Genomic DNA, 20,467 nt, shown 5'->3' with positions numbered 1-20,467 from the left:
CGTGTGCATCCCCACTTAAATACGTTACCTGGGAACCTTACTTTGTTTGAGCAGCATAGCAGGATTTACAAATTAAGCTCACAAATTCAGCAAATACACATGAGCTTACCAAAAAAAAAAGTTTCTAACTATTATTCAGTAAATATACGGCAGCATGGGATAAAAAAAAGTAACAAAGTGGGCCTGCAGAGCAGTAAAAGGCAGGCACTTCATCAGCATCAGTGAGCAGCTGGAATTGCCTAAGAATCATCGCGGTCTCCCCCAGATGAAATGAAAAATGGAAATTTGGCATAGGCTATTCTTCGGCATTCCAACAAACACTTTAGAATGTCTTGAAAAGGGCTGTGAAAGAGAACTGGGCAGGCATGGAGGGTGGACCATTGTGGAGCTAATCAAATTTCACCCTGTGCTACGCCGCCCCCTAGTGGTGGAGCTGCATAGTACCTCCACCGTGAACTCAGTGTGCCACCCTAACACTGCTTTGGGTTATAGGCTGAAATCACTGCTGTATAAATAAACACATAATATAATATATATATACTTAAATAAGGGAATGGAGCCTATATGCATATAAGTTATAATATAAAATTGCCACATTCCTTCCTTCCATTTAAAACGCTTTGAAGCTGTTAGTTTGTAATGTTGTCAGTAGCAGCAGAGTTCTGTTATAAGTCCATCATAGGCCATAGAACATGACGCAGGTCCATGTGGAGGAGAGAGGGCCGGATGGCGTTGTGATTACTGAGCAGCTCTCGAGGTATTTTCAGTGTCCAGAGGTAATACGTCATGGCGGAACGCCGCTCTCTGCGCCGAGGAGCGGCTGTAGCCCGAGGAGGCCTTCGAGTGCTCCATTATAGACTTGCGGCTGAGGACGCCACTTCCATCGACGCTGCCCTACTTTGTGCTGAATCCATGTTCAACCACTGGCTTTAACTTTCAATTAGTCGTTCGTACCAACCCTTCTGGGATTCCAAGTCAGAAATACACTTAATTGTCCATATTCTTAAATGATACAGGAGGACCTGCTTATTTTAGCCCCTTGAAGATCAGACTCAAAACATCGTTGTTAAATCTGCAAAATTATGAACATGCAGCATCAGTATTTTAATTTGACTTTATCGTGCAATCCAGTGTTTTATGTGATCATGCATTATTTGAAGGGAAATTAAATTTTTTTAAAATTCACCCAAGGAACGCACAACATGAACGCCGCGCTGATTTTACTTCCTATGTAGTATGAGCAAATACACATTTTCCTCGTAAAAGAATTGTTCCGACAAGCACAGTGCCGATCTGCACCAGGGAGGCTTCAGAATCAAGTTGTGTGAATCTGATTTTTTAAATTTGGAAGAATGCCAGCGTCATAACTTCTCAGCAGCAAAACAAATAGAACATCTGTAATTGCACACACTTCATCATAACAATCATTGTTATTTCAGAGCAATACGGAGCTATTTAAAGCTACAGAAAATGCAGAACAGTCCTGGTAAAAAAAATAAACACTTCCTTCCTTTGTGGAAATCAGTTTTTATTGTTTGTAGCAACAATTGGCACAACAATGATGACAATAAGGGCAACAGTGAGCAGTATAACATAGGACACAATTTTACACAGCTTGTTTCTTCTCTGTTCAGCTTCTTTCTTCTTCAGCAGGGAGTCGAAGCCTGGGGTGTAGAGATCCTCCAGCCAGAAGTTCAGATCCCTGGGGTCCTCCTACGCAAGAACGAGATGCTGTGTTGTTGGGAAAATACCACACAAGATCTTCATTGACTTTGCGTTGGGTCCTAAAGGACAGATCCATCGTCATCCTCCATCTCACACACACACACACACACACAATGTCTACAACCGCTTGTCTCGAACGGGGTTGCAGCAAACCGGAGCCTAACCCGGCAACACAGGCCATAAGGCTGGAGGGGGAGGGGAGACACCCAGGACGGGACGCCAGTCCATCGCAAGGCACCCCAAGCAGGACTCGAACCCCAGACCCACCACACAGTGAGCCCCGGCCAAACCCACTCCTCCTCCATCATCATCATCATCATCAGATCACAACAATTATTATCATCATAAACCTTTATTTAACCATCTCCTTTGTGCAGGATGACTTGACATTAGATAATTAGCATCACAGCAATGCACCCATTTATACGGCAGGATACTGTTAGTGTATCAATTCACGCTGAGTGCTTTGATCAGCAGCACTATAGCAGCAGTGGGAGCTGAACCTGTGACCACCTGGTTGCAGTTTGCCAGGCCTAACAGGACATGACCTGCATGCACCATGTACTGAGCATTAGCAAGAGACAAGGTTTTCTTTGAGGTCCAGATTGGTCCTGTGACCTGAATATTTGTGAGAAACCATGGAGCCTTACTGTCCCCCTTTAAAGTGGACGGAATAAAACGAATCAATATAAGAACGCAGGACTGGAACGTCATCAGCGGCGCGTTCGGGTTTTGACGGCGTTTCCTCTCCGAAAGCATGTCACGTATCGTTTGTTTCAAATCAGCAATGAAGCGGTATCCTCAAACTGAACCCCGGCATTAAATATTGAAATCGCACGCCTTAATCTGTTTATAGGGCTTTTTCTCTGCTGTCGACCATCTGGTTCATGCGCTTGGACACGGATGTGATGTCATTACATCCTGCCTCTAAGTGGCCGGTTGTTTGCCGCTCTTTTCGTTGTGACTTCCTGCCTGATCTTTTCTTCAGCGCTGCTCTGCGGCGGTAAGGTGTTACATTACCGCGGTGAGAATCCAGAAATCTCCTTAATGGAGCGACACAGACGTCATTCTTTGGCTCGCTTTGGACCACGACCTTCTGCGTAACCCGGGGAGGGGGGGGGTTACTGCGACAAAGCACCGCCTACACGGGGACCCTATAGTTTCCATTACTATTTGACATATCACCAAACACAATTTATTATGTCAAAAGATGACTTTCGAACAATAAGACTGACATTTTGTGTTTGGAAGATAGAAGATCTAACTAGAAGGCAAAGTGCTTTCGGTCCTGCAGGACACCTCACCACCAGTTCCTTCGTACACTCTTAGTGTCCCATGCAAAATATGGTCCTGCAGAAAATTTGGTGTACTGGTAAATTAAAATAGGCTGCAGAAGTAAATATCATATATACATTCAAGATATACAGGACAAGGTGTTATACGTCATGCACGTAAATGTGCAGTTTTTACAGTTACATTGATGTGCTGGAGACATCAGTTGGCAGCTGTAGCCGATCTTACATTATAAACCAGACTTGGACGTCTATGTAAATTAGCTGTACTGTCAGAAATGCAAAAAAAATATCTACTGTGCAATACGCACACACTGACTGAAGCCAGGTGTCCCAAGCAGGCTTGCGGTGAACCGGAGCCTAAACTGGCAACGGATGGCTGGAGGGGGAGGGAACACACACAGGACGGGACGCCAGTCCATCACAAGGCACCCCAAGAGGGACTCGAACCCCAGACCCACCAGAGAGCAGGACCCAGCCGCGCCACCACACCTACTGTGCAATAGTTGTTGCTATAAAGATGACAAAATATGGTAATTTTATTGCTTGACTTTTATTTTGGTGTTTTTGGAGCAGCTTTGCATTATTTTTCTCAAACGAAACGGCGATTTGACCCACGTATAACAGACTCCCGCTTAACAGGGTGATGAGCCTTTCAGAATGAGTGTGTGCGACTGCCTGCAATGGGCTGGTGCCCTGTCCATTGTATGCCCTGCCACACACCCTTTGCTCTGGGACAGACTCTGGATCGCTGCCACCCTCCACTGGACAAGTGACTAATGATAATAAATAGGTGAACAGGATAGATCTATTTAATTATTCTTCCCATATATACTTATATACCCACTTTGGGGGTGCGGTGGCACAGTGGGTTGGACCAGGCCCTGCTCTCCAGTGGGTCTGGGGTTCAAGTCCTGCTTCGGGTGCCTTGCGATGGACTGGCATCCCGTCCTTGGTGTGTCCCCTCCCCCTCCAGCCTTACGCCCTGTGTTGCCAGGTAGGCTCCAGCTCCCCGTGACCCCGTATGGGACAAGCGGTTTGGACGATGTGTGATGATGCATATCCACTTCAAAGGCAGTAAGCCAGTAACACTCTGACTGACGTTCCATGTGCTTAATGTAGAATAACTGACTAATCAGTACGCTCAATGATGATGATCACAGAGGCCCAATGGGCTGCTGAGCTTCCAGACTCATAAATGCTTAATCTATATCCCTTTCATCAGTTTGAGGCTCCTTTCAATGCAGCACAGATGTGTCCGCAGAGTGAAAATGGATCCCGGCAAAGATGTAAGTTTTTTCGTTGTCACTCAAGGATGCGATTGTCTGAAATATTCTCTGCGAATAAAATTGTTCTGGAAGAACCTGGACTGTTGCAGAACAACAGCAGCCACTGGCAGGAGAGTGAAAACTGAAGCAGGTATATATGATCAGCGATGGTGATGGAAGTGCGATTGAGTCGAACCCGACCGATAGCGACCGCTGACACGGTTTCCGCGACGAGGGAGGGGACAGAAGAGGTTTGCCAGTGCCTTCGTCCATGCCTGCTGACAGGGTACAAACATTGGGAGAACATACAGACTCCACACACCCCAAGCTGGGATTGAACCCCACACTCATCAATCAGCTAAGGAGCTGTGAAATATCAGCATTACCTGCCATGGCCAATACATGGCTAATGCAGGATGTAAATAATAATAATAATACTAATAATAATAATAATAATAATATAATAATAATAATAATAAAGGATACTAAAAGCTGACCTGATGTTGAAAGACTTTGTCACCGGAAGGTTAACAGTTTAAGAAAGTGACCATCTCAACATATTCATTTCACAGACCATATGTGTTCACGTTACCTTCAAATAGTCTGCTAAACCGGAGCGCAATGAGTGTCTGTCGTACTCCTGGATGGTCCACGAGGGTTTCGACTTTTTGGTCTCCCAGCTGTGGGCGCTCTTCATGTCTGTGTAGAGCGGATTCGTCTTCACCGTGCCTTTCAGCGTGACCTGAGTTATGTGCTTCTCGAGGTCCCGGTCCACAAACACGGGGCTGTCCTCCGGAGATGGTCTGTGGCGGTTCACCCTCTTCTGCTCCCTGTTAGAGAAGCGGAGGGGGGTTCAGGCCTGTACGGTGTCCCTCAGGAGCTTATATCCCGCAGCGCAAAGGGCGAACACGTCAACAGGCTCTCATTGTACTGCACGCTCTCATCTATTGCCAAGGTTTATTCCAGCCTGGATGGATCATGTCCAAACACTCCTGCACGAAGCATCAAGTCACATTTGATTTGTGACCTTGGACAAATCAAAGTAAAACAAAGTCCACCCACTCTGGATATGTGCTGCAATGCCTTCGTACTTTTCCAGCAGGGCCGTGGTAATTTTATTCAGGAAGAGAGTGTCTGAACAACTCATTAATTTTACATGTCTTGCATAAAATGCTCTGTACTAACACACACACATCATTTGAAACCGCTCGTCCCATAGGGGGTCGCGGGGAGCCGGGGCCCAAGCCGGCAACACAGGGCGAAAGGCTGGAGGGGGAGGGGACACACTCTGGACGGGACGCCAGTCCATTGCAAGGCACCCCAAGCGGGACTCAAACTCGAGACCCACTGGAAAGCAGGACTCGGTCCAACCCACTGCGCCTCTGCGCCACCATGCCCCCCTCTGTACTAACAGGAAAACAAAAAGTTTCGTGTATAAACGTGATGAGAAAGCAGCATGAGGTCATGGACACGAAACGTGTTGAGATGTCAGCCCTATCTCATGCATTTCTCCACGCAGGGAACAACTGCCTTTCCAGCTGCTCGGTGGTAATTTACCTGGTAGTAAACCCTGTTCTGCCACTGCTTCCCGCCGGACAGCGCCGCCCCCATCGCGGACCCCACCTCAAACATCCCATGGCTGGCGGGCAGCGAATTCACGTCCAGCTGGAGGAGCTTCTCCGGGCGGTTGTTGTTGGGAAGAGCCGACAGGTCCATGCCTCGACCCCGGGTCCCCGTCTCGGCTGCTGCGGGAGGCAAGACGAGGGCTGCAAGTAATCCGAGCTTCTAATTATTCATGATGCGCTGCCGTGTTCGGCAGGTGTGTGTAACCGTATCCGAGCCCACCTCACCTGTCACGCAGCCCCACGGCATGGAGGTGCGCATGCAAAGCTCTCTGGGACTTGCGCTGCGGTGTTTCAGTACAGCTGGATCACCAGTTTGACCGCTTACATTCACATTCCATCACGCGGCTCTTTACACTTACATTCATTATTCTGGAGAGTTCGGCGAACGATGCCAGTTTAGACTACCTGCAAGGACACAGACTCGTAGGAGAATGCTGCTGAGGTGTTACGTTAAAGGCTATTTCAATTTTTAATCACTGTGTAACGGATCATTTTTACAGCACATTCTGAAAAGTAATTGGAATTAATGCCAAAATGTGTTTTGGACAATTAATTGATGTATTTGATATAGACATAGCTTTCTTGCATATACATCATCATCTGAAACCGCTCGTCCCATACGGGGTCGCAGGGAGCCAGAGCCTAACCCGGCAACACAGGGCAAAAGGCCGGAGGGGAGGGGACACACCCAGGACGGGACACCAGTCCGTCGCAAAGCACCCCAAGCGGGACTCGAACCCCAGACCCACCGGAGAGCAGGACCTGGTCCAACCCACTGCGCCCCCTATTTATATATATATACTATAAGATATTTTTACATTTTTTTCAAACAATGTCAAAAAAAAAAAGAAAAATAATGTCAACCTATCCAAAGAACACCATGAAATACAAGAGTGGAACACACCTGGTTTGGATTATAATGTAATGATGTATAGTTTATTTGTATTTTTCATGAGAAGATGACAAGGAAGCAATTTCCCAAACCTGCAAAGCGTCCAGTGTGGATGCAACACAGAAGCAGCAGAAGCCAGCTGTTCAGATGCAACATTTTATTGCAGAAACACAGAAAATTGCTCACTGAATACTAGTCACACTCAGTCCTGAATGATTTTTCGCCGAAGGCCAGATGATTAAAACTGAGCCGTCTTGCTGAGCTGAAGACACTTAGAAACATGAACCAGTGCAACAGTAATTCAGTGTAAACATGTACAGTGTTTTATTTATTTCTTTTTTCAATTTCTACATATTTTTATTCAAGTAGAGTGTATGAAAAAATATTTACTACTGACAGGAATATTCTGAAGATATTATACAATATACAGCAGATAAAATGCCTCTTCTTTAATAAAGCATCATGTAGCTCTAACTGGGTAACTTTGAAGCACAAGGCTACAGAACGTTGGCTGTGATACATGGAAGACAGCATATGATAAACAAGATCATTAAATTAAACGGTGGCTGAACATGACTCCGACATCCCTTTAGGTTCACCCAGCTTTGCAGGTATTCGTTTTACACTTTTGGAGGGGGAGACGTGTCCCTTCATAACTGCTCAGAGGTATTGAAAGTCATCTCCGGTTCCATTTGCAGCGGGCCCATTATGACCTCTACCGTGTAGCATCAGATAAACGCTGTCAAACAAGGATGGATATTTCAAGCATCACTTCATATTGGCCTGACACAGAACTACTTTAAAAGCCCAAAAGGAAAGCTGCATCTGCATTTGTGCTTTGAATTATGACTCGACTCACAAATTACTTTAAGTAGTAAAGAACCGCTGTATTTACCATTTTCTGGCTGTTCCGTGCATTATATCCTCTTGAGACCCAGCATCAAAAAAAGTGTTTTGGATTTATTTCTAGGAAGTTCTCCCAGCCCCGTGCGGTATCATCTTAAAGTGCTTAAAAGTGCTCGCTGTGAGCTGTACGTTGCTTTTGAGAATTTTTGAGAAGTGTCTGTGAAATGAATAGATGTACATGTAAAAGAAAGCCCTCAATGAAATGCATTAGCATTGCGGCACGTACCGTTTGGGAGATGCACTTAAAATATATGTCCTCTAGAGAGGACAAAAATGGGTCTGGGTCCCAGGAGGATATAAATGAACTAATAAAAAATCAGCATGTTAACAGTGCCATCTGCTTCCTTTATCTTTTATTTATTCCTCTGCTGATTTTTAAATTCATTTCCTGGATATTATGTACATGCTTATTCGGAATGGATTTCAGCTAAAAGGAAGTAATTACTGTTTACTCTCGCCATGAACATCAAAGCATGGATTTAATGCACCTACGTAGGACAAATAAAGGTTTAAATCACTTTGAATTTAGACGTTTGAGCTGGAAACGGACACGAGTGAGACGAGCTTTAACTTTACTTAATACAGTTCTGTCTATTCAAAGGATGAACTCAAACCAAATCGTTTTAACTATGAAGCACTATGATATGGGAGTTTGTGGTTCCTCTTTCGCTACGACACTGCTTGAAATATCCCTTTGTTGTATACTGGATATACACGATAACTTCAACGAATTCATTGATCGAAAAACAGAAGGAAGCTTTCATGGGTCAGTAGAAATTACCGTTGCGATAATACTTCTGTATGAGTATCGCCATTCTGAAAAACTGTATTTTTCTCCGAGACGTACGTCGCTTTGGAGAAAAGCTTCTGCTAAATGAATAAATGTAAATGTAAATGTAGTGACAGCGATAGCAAAATTCCTGTCAAAGACCACTGATTGTTACAAGACCTGTAACAGATTTTACGGAGGTGAACCAGACCTTATTGCACTGTGAAAAATTCAGTGTCCAAACCCTTTTCCACGGTTAATGCAAGGCTCTAAGCTCTAAATGGCCTTTACAACTAACCGTCTCTTTGAGCAGTAATGAGCCACATTCATAAAGTGGATCTTAAGGCTGTTCATCTGTTATCCTAATTGTGGATCTGTGTCACTGCGCTCCTCTGGTTTCATTACCGAAAAATGAGGTCACTAGTGCTAAACAGGAAGGACCTGGTGGAAGCCCAAAAACTGCGGCAAAATGGATTTTGCCCAGAAACAGAGGTTTATTTCACCAGCTGATTTGCTGGGGAAATGACCAATAGGGGCCCAGCATATGATTTTGGCTCCATAACCTGATGCAAAACACTTGATTTCTATTAAACATACATACAACTCAACAGGAAATGTCAATGTGCTTCAGTTGCCAGCATCTGCTCACAAGAAACTCAATACAATGAAGCTTCTGGTAACCATTTTCTCCGAGAGATGCAAACGTATTAAAAGCACAGAACTATGTACTATCCAAAAAGCAAGACCTTAAAGTAAAAAGAGCAAACGAGTTGTCTGTTTCCACTTATAGCGTAGAAACTATATACGCATAGTGTGTAAGTAATCGGAAAAAAGTTTACAGCTTTTTTTGGACAGAAAATGTCGTAGTTTTTCACTGTAGAATGAACAATGCATTGGCTGGAAAGGAGGCACAGTGCAAAACAATAAAATATCTGGTATATTTTGTGTGCTCGATCCACATCTTTGATACTGCTTATTCCCTTTTATTCCCACTTTTGGAGTCAATAAGGTAAGAAGTGGTTAAAGGAAAGGAAGTCCCATATGACACCAAATTTAATGTTGCAAAGATACGTTTGCTTTATTCTAGTGAGAGTTCTGGTTTGAAAATGCTGACCCGATCAATATCTGATACCAAAGGGGATTCTAAAGTGCTTTGAACAAAAATTATAGGGATTTCATGCGTCTGAAATCTTCTCAGGTTTGTATTATGACATGCACATTAATACTGAAACTTTTTCAGTTTTTGATTGCTTTCTGGCTGGGCGTACAGCACTGCTATATGCTGAGCCTCAAAGGTGAGGTACAGTACCAGGGCAGATACAGCAGCACAGGAGGGCGTAGAACACATACAGAGCTCAAACTCTTATCGTCTCAGGGCAAACTTTAACTAATGGGCAGTGTGCACCTGGAATTAATTCCCATGGCAACGATCAAAGTATGGTATTTTAATCTAGGACATTTTACTTGTAGGTGACCCAGTCAGATGCTGGACCCCAGAAGGTACTTTTTTCAGCCCCTCCAGTCCGAAATATCGTACATTTGCACTGTTAAGCGGTCATTTTTGACACATTCTGATAGAATTTGATGGAATTTTATTAGAATAATGATAATAGAGTTATTATTGTTGTTGCACTGATGAATTCAGAGCAGGGATGTGACCTGGTCGGCTCTGTGTGATTTACTCATTTATTGAAATACACTGACTCCTCAACTTACCACCACAATTGGAGCCAGAAGTCTCTTTCTAATTTAAAATTGTTCACCAGCTCAGCCACTTTCACCACCACCACCACACTGAATAAAAGACAAGTAATAAAAATGTCATTAAAAACCATGGGGGCAGCTGGTAGTGTAGTGATTTGAGCTGCTGCCTTTGGCCCTCCAGGTAGGAGGTTGAAATCCTACCAAGTATTGTATTTTTAATACCCCGAATTTCTTCGGGGGAAAAAATTGTCTAGCCATATGAAAGGGTAAACAATTGTGAATAGCTCAGTAATATAAATCACTTTAGAGAAAAGCATCAGGTAAATGTGAAAATTAAGAAATAAAAGAACATTTTATCTTAAAAAAATCAGCAACACACCGTGCAGCTAACAGTCACTCACTGCCTATAAACCCTTGTCCAATTCAGCGTTGCAGTATGAGGAACCAGTGTACTGTAAATTGTTATACCAATTACTTTTTAAATACCACTGTTTCACTGACTTTACTGTCATTTTAGACACAAAGGATGGAGCAGTTAAAAAGGCACAGATATTATCCAGTAGGGGATGACTCTACATTTAATTAAACCCTTATCCATCTGCCCTAAAACTGCAGACAGCACAACTAGCCTTTTATGTAATACTTAAACTAAAAGTTACAAAGAATATTGGAATTTTACAGTGAAAATAAAACCGGTGTGATGTAGCGTCTACTGTTGTCATGCAAAGGTGCTGTAAGACCAGCAGACAGAACAAAAAGAGGAAGCAGTCAAGGCCCTACAAATACCAGATCTTTTAGGCAGAAGGTATTGGGTTCTTACACCCTGATGAATGAGCAAGTTGAGCGATTCCAACCCAGAATCCCATTGCAATGTAAACTGCTGCTTATAGCTGCATTTACTGCATGTAAGGTACAGCACCTGTTCTCCTTGAGGAGGTATGCCAGAAACAAAACTATTAGAGAGTCTTCATCAGAAAGCGTTCATTACTAATAGGCACAATCAGCAGAATACCAAAAAAATAAATTACAACGATTAAATAAGTTGGAAACAGATGAGTTTGCTTGACATATGTACTTTTTTTTTTTTTTTTTAATAAGTGCACTTGGTATAAATAAAGTGAAACCGTCCTTCTCTGGTGGTGTCAACTTCTCAGCTGCATCTTCTGAGCGTAAAAGTCCCTGCAGGTCTCGCAGCAGCGCTGGTACCATCGCATGTCCTGGCACAGGTTCTTCTCCCGGACCACCTTGCAGTACACCGGCCACTGGTCCCCAAGGCACTTGAATGTCAAGGCGGCTGAGGGACACACACACACACACTTGTGAGCCTGGAATACCCAAGCTTGCGAGACACTGATAAACATGTCACCCTCATCAGGTCATGAGTGAGTGTAGAGGACACCGGGGGTGTTTTCAGCTGAGAGATGAGGCTGGAGTTGGAGCCACACTGGACATGTGCGCACAGTGGGATAACACACACAGAATAATACCGACACATATACAATAATAAAAGTGAGGAAGAGTGTTTGGCCACGGGCTTTAGCAAAAAGAGTCACAAAAAAACTCTGATGCGTATTCTTGTTTCCTCAAACCAGTCATGGGTTGTATCTCGATTCACATTTTTAAGTATTCACAGACTGATAACCTGTAGGTATCTATTTATCCATGAGGGGAATCTGTCAAACTCCTAGCTATGTACAGTGCTGCTTGAAAGCATGGAACCCTGTAAGGATGCTCATTATTCCTGTATAAAATACTTAAATTAAAATAAACTTAAACATTAATATAAAATATAAATCTTAAACTTATAAAATGAATAGGTGACCGAGTTACACACCTGATTCTACTTGCCTACTTGGTTGAACACAATCCAACTTGGTTCCCCATTTCCACCTGCACTACCGTTTTCGCGCTACACACGATTTCTTCTAAACCAACATATGGAATTGGTTATTACACACCTGTTATGTCAGATGAGAAAGACTGCTTAAATGAAACAGATGTGCAAGTGACATAACATTATCTGTTAAGGGTAATTGTCTTGTGTTTTCTGAACCAGAGATGGTCAGCAATTTCCACCTTGACAGATGACAGTGAAGATGTTTTCACTCTGTGAAGAAGCAGCTCTCCGGCCAAAGCGAGCGACATCTGGCATCGCAGGCAGCGCCGAAGCTCACAAATTACAGACAACTGTAATAATGCTTCCACATCTATTTCTACACCCCAAAAACCAGCAGGAACGCTTTCAGCGCTAATGCACAATTGAGAAGCACACAACACAAGAAAAGGCCTCAGTCGTAACCCATGGGTACCTGTTATTCTGACACAGGTGTGAGTGCTGAGCTACACTCTGGAACTCAAGACCTGAAAAATACTTTATATATGCTATAAATGCACCACTTTTTAATTATCTTTGATTATGTTCATATTTCCGTTACATTTTGTTGAACTACAGCCTTGACAACCACCTATGCATAGATAATCAGTTAACTGTATTCTGAACTTGACTTTATTGCATATTATTATATATACATTATACTATTAAAATTATTTCATTGGCAGCATAGCTTTCTGCTAATAGCCATAAATAAGGTTTTGACCGGTAATATAAAACAATAAGCAATCGATTGCCCAGTAATCTACATTTATATTACCTTTATATGTATTCGTTCAGCAGACACTTTTCTCCAAAGCGACGTACATCTCATAGAAAATACAATGTGTTCATTACATTAGCAGAAAGAGACACTTGGAGACGTGGGATTCTAAAGTACAGTTACTTTCCACCGTATGAACCAATGCTCACATTAGTAGCTGTATAAAACTTTATCCCATCGACACTTCCTAATATTTTTTTTTTTAAATATTTACATTACTTTTTTTTTAACATTTACATTTACATTACACAAATAGCTGCATGGAAAGCGAGAAAGCAGTCATGTGGTTTTTGGGATGTCAACCTATTTAGGTCCTAGACTGGGCCTATAGGTGGCACTCTTGTCTAAAACTCCCTCTGTACCCTAATGCAAAATACTGGAGCAATTCTTTATACTCAGACATTCATTAACTACAGCAGTAAAGGCACCCATGATCATTTAATACTGCCTCTTAAGTACTGTTTATATATACATATATGAATTATTATTTCTGATATTTATTTATTTAACAGATGCTTTTCTCCAAAGAAACTTCTAATGGATACTATGTAGTGTTATGAGCCCAGACACCTTATTCACCAAGGTGACTTACACTGATAGATACACTACTTACATTGGGTTACTTATCCATACATCAATGGAACACACTCTGGGGGAACCTGAACAGCCCATCTTTAGAGTGTGGGAGGAAACCAGAGCACCCAGAGGAAACCCATGCAGAGAACATGCAACCTCCACATACACTGAGGGGGGATTGGACCGACGTCCTCTCGCACCACCCAGGTGCTGTGAGACAGCAGCGCTACTCGCTGTGCCACCATGCTGCTGACATGAGCCTTGCGTACAACAATAAAATTATGTTTGGTCCACTGCATATCAAACTGTATGGAGGAGAATGGGGCGAACCTGAGACGCAAACAATTTGTTGACACACTTGTACAATGGAAGGAAACGGGGTGTAAACATTGGTTTGTGCTTGTGAAAAGTCACATATGTGCCATGAGGCCTCTCCATTCGCTGCTGAATCAAAATGAAACTTTTCTACCCTTTTTAACATCGTATTGCTCCCAACATGGAAGCAGTGACTAGAAGAAGTGAAACAAACACCTCACACAAACTGTCAGTGAAATAACCCTGTGGGATCCTTTATACCAAAGGAACAAACTACTGTTAAGGTCATGCATGCATGCATTTTCTGAACCGCTTGTCCCATACAGGGTCACGGGGAACCGGAGCCTAACCCGGCAACTCAGCCCATAGGGCCGGAGGGGGAGGGAACACACCCAGGACCGGACGCCAGTCCGTCGCAAGGCGCCCCAAGCGGGGCTCGAACCCCAGACCCACCAGAGAGGAGGACCCAGTCCAACCCACCGCGCCACCGCGCCACTGCACCCCCTATCTGTTAAGGTCAAAAAAAGTGAAAATTACATTACTTTACTGCTGCGTACTGTGAGTTTTGGCCTAGCTAGGCTGCTCTTCGCATTCTATCTGCGTGAACGTACAGAAGAGTGCGGCACGTGTGCATCATTGCCCAACTCCTAAAGTGATGATATGCGGCCAATAGACGTATCACACACACATCCCTCCCGGCAGTTGTGTTCACAGTCAAACGCAAACAAAACCAACCGCACCTTAATTATAAACAACAACGTCACTGAAGATGCTTTTTGGCTCCGAGCTGAAAATTTTTTTCGTCCCGGAGGGGTAGCACTTAGCCGCAATAAAGTATTGGAAAAGGAATAACGCACACAGTGGACCCTATGGGAGCAATCTGTTACAACAAAAAAAATGTACTTTTAAGGGTTTCCCTGTTTTAATGTTGTTAGCCGTCTTCCTATCAAAGACTCAGCCTTGAAATAAGCGAGCCCAAAGAAACCTTGAAAAACGGGGAAGACGAGATACCTGAGATCCTCAGTGTGAAACTTGCAGACTGATATTGCGCAAAGATCTATGAGAAAGCATATATTTTTGGCACTTTGTAGTGCGGCTGCATGGAAGCGACGTCTTTAGTACAGGACACATGTCACTATGCATTAGTGACATTCATTCATTCATTCATTATCAATAACCACTTGTCAAATGTCAGGTTGCAGTGATTCAGAGCCTATCCCAGAAGCACAGGGTGTGACGCAGGACAATAAATGATCATTCTGTTATCTGTTATCTATATCTGAGACAAATGCTCATGACAGTAAACTAATTCACATAGCTGTGACCACTGTGGCATCACAAAGACATGTGATGTGTCAGTACAATACAGGCATGATAAGAGAAGAGAATGATATTAAAATATGGCTTCAGGTCTCATCATGGCTCTTTGAAAATCCTCATATTTCCTAATGAAAAATATGAAAAGCCATCGCAATCAGAGTACTTGTGTAATGAACATCGGTGCATATGGTGAAGGAAACAAACTACTTAAGAATCACACATCTGCAGCTATGTCTCTTTCTCCGAATGTAATGCACAAATTGTAATTTCTATGAGATGTATGTCGCTTTGGAGAAAAGCATCTGCTAAATGAATACATGTAAATGGAGAGTAGTGCAGACAGAGGTGCAAGGTGTGATGGTAGAGGTGGTCTCATGCAACACGGCTGCAAAGCGACAAGGACGTGACGCTTACCGAGGCGCGGCGAAGTGATGGTGTTGACATTGACGCGCTCGTTGCAAGGCTGCAGGTGGCACGGCCGGTACGCCGCCGGCTTTTCGGATGAGAAGCACTCGTTTCCGTGGCGCCCCGTGATCTTGTGCATGCACTGGATGACACGCGACTGCATGCCTTTGCCACAGGTAACAGAGCACTGCAGAGAACACAGCGCATACAGGTCAAGGGTGAAACGAAACGCCTACGGGAAACAAAGGGTCAAGGTTGCAGCAGGTAGCGCAGCGGTTACATCAATCCCCATGTGCCCAGAAGGAACCGGTTTTGAATCCCTCCTTGATCACGGTACTTACCTTGAATTGCTCCAGTAAAAATTACCCTGCTGTATAAACAGGTAAATCCTTGTGAGCAGCTTTGAAGGAAAGTGCCAGCAAGGGAAAAGTAAATGGTAGATACAAGACCAAGAACTTCCTCATATAACTGCACCAGGATATTTAAAGACTTGAATTTGTTTTATCGGGCCATTTGATAACCAGATACCAAGAAATAATTGATCTCTCACCAGGAAGTCATAAACCTATATGGTGGCAAACATAGGTCAGTGGTATTTAGACCATGGTGCTGTGATGTTATGTTTGTCACTGAGTCCTCTGGGGGTCCTTGTACCTGCTGTGAGGAGAGGCTGTGGGCTGTGGCCCTGGGCGTTATCATTAATGGAAGACAGGAGGTGATGTGTTGGCAGTGACAGTGTGGTGTGAGCAGCACATAAAGGGTGGAGGCCACAATGGTCCAAGGTTTTTTTAATGCTTTAATAAGTGATGGAGAGCTTGCTGCCGAAGGGAGGGTATGGTAGAATACCGTACTTACTTTTCAGTGTTCCATTCAACATTTCAATTAGTGAATCAATGAAAAATTTTACATTATATAAAAATTATTGTAATGTAAGTTTGATATATCAGTTACAAAATGGTAAAAGTGCTTCGCACAACATACCGAAGATTATTTTCAGCTATTAATATGTAGGGCAGCATGGTTACAGATCAGGTAGCACTGGGGTCTCACAGTTCCTGGGCTGTGGTTGAATGTGGGCTCAATCTGCATGAAGGTGGCATGTTTTCCCTATGTTCACATGTGCTTTGTGATGGACTGGCGTCCCATCAGGGTGCATCCTGCTGAACACCCTATCCTTCCAGGACCAAGCTCTGGACCACAGCTGCCCTTACACTGGGCAAGCAGTTATTGATGACGACTGGAAATTCATACCAAGTAATATTAGGGAATATAAAAGGAAGAGAGTTTTGAGCAATCGTCAGTAAGCTATGCAGCTAAAGAGCTGTATGCGTTCTTCAGTGCCAGTAGGAATAACTCCACTGACATGTCACCCATCTGACCCGCCTCAAAGTTGGCTGCAGTCAGAATCGGAGCCTCCCAGGCGTTATGGCCACACGCTGAAGGTCCTTCCAGCCAGTCGGTGTTCCATTTCTCCCACCCTCCCCTGTATCTGTGATAAACCTGTCATTCAAAAGCCAGTTACCCCCCATGTCTGGGGCAACTCAGAGGGTGTTGCAGTCATTCACACGCATCAATCTTTTTTTCCCCCGCTCACATCCTGTCCCAGAGCCGGGGCCAGAAGCAGTCCAGCCCTCTTACAACACCAGAAATGCAATGTCTCTAAACTCATCTGTACACTTTGAAATTTAATACATTCTCATCCTTTTAAAATTGTTGAAAACAATGAAACGTCTGCACATTTGAGGTGTACCTGACACTACAAACCAGGAGCATGAAACTCTGATCTGGGGAGCCACTGAGCAAATAGGTCTTTAACAAACTGAGCTCTCAGTTAATTTCTAACAATTGAATTATCAAAAATACACAAATGCAACTGTAATTCTTAAACTAATTTTTTGCAACACATTTCATATGGTTATCATTACTATATTTCATAATTCCTTCAGCTGGTTCTTGGATGATTTAAATCTAAAACGAGACTAACGAAAGTCATCCCAACACTTGTGCAGGATATCTGCAGTTCCCATCAGTGTGATCTTGTCAATTTTGAACATCAGTTGTATTTGGTTAGTGTGGGAGCATACCCAACATTATTACAGAAACCCTAAGGAGGATTATTATTATTATTATTATTATGGGACAGTAGAGCAACAGGTAGCATGCATGAGTCTACTCACGGTCCAAGACATGTTTCAGTGAAACTGGTGACTTGAAATTTCCCATTGTGTGGTGTGGTGTGTGTGTGTGTGTGGTGTCTGTGTATGCATTGCATTTCTAACAATACAGGGTGTATCCTGCCTCACATCCTATACTTCCAGAATAGATTGTGGACCCTGTGGCCCTGCTTGGACAAGTGTGGATGGCAACGATCATCGGATGGACAAATGGACGAATTTAAGAGCAGAAGTGAGTTGATACTTCTAGTATGGTTTAATTTAACTCTGCAGGTCCTGACTACCATCCACAAGTACATTATTAACATACTCCAGCTCGTTAAAATTTACCTCAAATTGCTAGTTGTCAGCTAGGAAATACTATTCCGGACTATATGTGTGGCTCAGATGGGTAAGACAAGGTCTAGCAGTCCTGGAGGGAGGTCCCAGGATGTTCACCTGCCATATGACTCATGCCTCAGTAGGATGTGGAGGAGTCTGGATGCTTTCAACACAGGGCGGGGAAATAGGATTACATCTCATGTTTACTGGTGGATAATGAGCAGCAGGTGGTGAACAAGTTAAGGTTGTGGACCTGACGTCTATACGTTGCCAGTTGGGCTCTCAAGAGTTTTGCCGGTAGGTCCTTGAGCAAGTATCTTTAAACGGGTTTTAACTCATACTTTGATCCATAGCAGCTTTTTACGTTTTTAACTACTGTCCAGCTGGTAGTTCTATTCAGACAATTCAGAGTAAGTACCTTGCTCAAGGGTACTACAGCAGTGCAGGGAGCAATTTAATGCAGCAACAACTAAGTCCTGTTTCCCGCTACCTGCTTCCCTGCCCTTGCTTCAATTGCTCTGATAAATTATCCTGCTGCACAAACCGCTTTGGATAGTAACACTTCGAAGGGAAGTGTCCCACCTTGGCCCAGTCTCCAGTCCTCCAGACGTAGCACTTGGAGTAGTCCTCGCAGTCCTCCACCTCGCGCGGCACAGTTGACAGGTCACATTTGCGCCGCGGGTTGGTGCATTTCACAGGCCGTGGCCGAGCCCCTCTGCCCGCACTTCACTGAGCACTTGCAAGTTCCCAAAAAAAATTACCCGTACCACAGGGGAGGGAGGGACACACACACAATTTACAATAAGAACCTGTCCCAACAATGTGTCCCCTGCATTGCCCAGGTGCATCATGACTGGGGGGTCCTGGCAGGACGATCAAAGCAAGGAAACAACCCTCCTTCCCCACCGCAGATGTTTTGATTCTATCCCAGGTGGATTATGGTGTCTTACAGAACAGGTTTTTAAGGTGGTTTTAACTTACAAGTAGAGAATGAGGATTATTTTTTTTTTTTTTAAAATTCACCCAAGAAGTTCAGTTATAATTATCACATACAAATGTCGTCAGTACACTGAGCGGAAAAGCTTAAGAACAAAGTGGAATGAATTCAGCGGTATAATCAGTACGAACTCCTGCTCATCATGGCTCTTCCTTTCCAGTGAAGACTGAGAAACGCCCTCCTGGGGCTCATGAGATGCTGACTGCCTGACCACCAAACCCAGAAGCAGCGGATCCATCCCCTATTACAATGAAATGAGTTCTGAATGGCTCTTCTCCGTTTGATTATTTTATGGTTCATCCCAATGGTTGCAGTTCATCTTTTACCCTATGGTAAAAGAATGGCACATTTACTTGTGCTTACACTGACTGATAAACAATTCAAACCTCTAAATGTCATCTACTGCTGCTCACATAAAAGCATTGCAACACACTGCTGCAAAGTATTCTAGACACAAACAAATTTTTCATTACAGGATTGACAACTATAGAAGTTTGTGTTAGAAAACTTCATAAAGTCAACTAATACATTGTTTCAAATGACTATTGTTAAAACGTTTTGCGGCACTGCTGGTTTGAATTTATCCAAAACTTACTGGAATGAATTCTGGCGGCAGTGGGCGTACTGGTTAGTGCTGCTGCCTTTGGACTTAAAAAAACCTAAGTTCACATTCTGTCATCTGCTGTAGTACTCCTCGATCCAGGTACTTACCCAGAGTTGATATGGTAAAATTACCCAGCTACATAAATGGGTAAATAATTTTATGTAGCTTAAAATATTCTAAGTGGCTTGGAGAAAAGGATCAGCTACATGAATGAATATAAGGAGATGAATCAAAGGGGATGGAGCACCAGGGGAATGACTGACAGGTAAACCAGTCTTGATGTAACCTCAGCCTTGCTATGTTGTGTCTATTGCTAGACATCCTTACTGATCACAGCGTGGGATACCCAGAAATGACAGAGCTACCTCAGACCACACGCCAGCCTCCCACACGGTCAGGCAATCCTGGCCCTCGCACCGCTGACTGGCGCGGGCTTGGGCCCATGCAGTCCCGTTCCTTGGCCTTTACTAGGGTACCGTTGCGTAGCTGCCAGGTGCAGGCCACTTGCCGGCTCTGGGAACCCTTCCCACAGGTCCTCGAGCAGGATGTCCACTCTGTCATCATCCACCTTGGGGGTTGGAACACATGTGCGATCAAATCTGTTGTGCTGCCCATACCGTATAATACATAACTCTCTGTGTTTGAAGTCCATTGCATCCGCTATTACATCGGCCATTTTTCTGCAGGTAATACATTTCTGTTTTTAGTTTTACATTGTTGTTATTTGAAAACACTACAACATGATAAAACATTACAATTCCCAGGAGTCCCTCTAAAACATTTAAGAATATTGATATATACAGTGCAATATACACTATATATGCATTTATGTATATATATATTTTTAATATAATTAGTAATTATCTGTGTGTGTGTGAATAAAACCTCAAATAAATGAGTAATTTTCCACTTACATACAC

At 43.5% G+C, this 20,467-nt stretch overlaps 2 protein-coding genes across 2 annotated transcripts in view; both read right to left on the bottom strand.

Annotated features, from left to right (window-relative positions):
- Positions 1–1,521: 1,521 nt before the first annotated feature.
- Positions 1,522–6,157, bottom strand: LOC114910703 (major intrinsically disordered NOTCH2-binding receptor 1-like). Its single transcript, XM_029252851.1, has 4 exons — positions 6,136–6,157; positions 5,843–6,030; positions 4,878–5,108; positions 1,522–1,713 (listed from the first exon to the last, which is right to left on the bottom strand). The coding sequence occupies exons 1-4, from the start codon at positions 6,155–6,157 to the stop codon at positions 1,522–1,524; spliced, it is 633 nt and encodes a 210-aa protein (XP_029108684.1).
- A 5,130-nt stretch (positions 6,158–11,287) lies between these two features.
- The window catches only part of LOC108929879 (A disintegrin and metalloproteinase with thrombospondin motifs 19-like), a 66,303-nt gene continuing 57,123 nt past the window's right edge, over positions 11,288–20,467 (bottom strand). Inside the window, 6 exon segments of the mRNA XM_018744712.2 lie at positions 11,288–11,475; positions 15,461–15,638; positions 18,529–18,666; positions 18,668–18,682; positions 19,913–19,973; positions 19,975–20,115. Of these exon segments, the coding sequence (XP_018600228.2) occupies positions 11,324–11,475; positions 15,461–15,638; positions 18,529–18,666; positions 18,668–18,682; positions 19,913–19,973; positions 19,975–20,115 (685 nt within the window). The 3' untranslated portion in view covers positions 11,288–11,323.

Source organism: Scleropages formosus, chromosome 6, assembly GCF_900964775.1.
Source record: "Scleropages formosus chromosome 6, fSclFor1.1, whole genome shotgun sequence".
Taxonomy (NCBI): Eukaryota; Metazoa; Chordata; class Actinopteri; order Osteoglossiformes; family Osteoglossidae; genus Scleropages; species Scleropages formosus.
The sequence above is the reverse complement of the archived record's forward strand: the minus strand, read 5'-3'. Positions and strand labels throughout refer to the sequence as shown.

Coding starts and splice junctions, on each gene's coding strand:
- LOC114910703 (XM_029252851.1), bottom strand. CDS start 6,157: ATGCCGTGGGGCTGCGTGACAG. Junction 6,031..6,135: donor GCCGTGGGGCTGCGTGACAG/GTGAGGTGGGCT, acceptor TGCCTCCCGCAG/CAGCCGAGACGGGGACCCGG. Junction 1,714..4,877: donor GTTTAGCAGACTATTTGAAG/GTAACGTGAACA, acceptor GTTCTTGCGTAG/GAGGACCCCAGGGATCTGAA.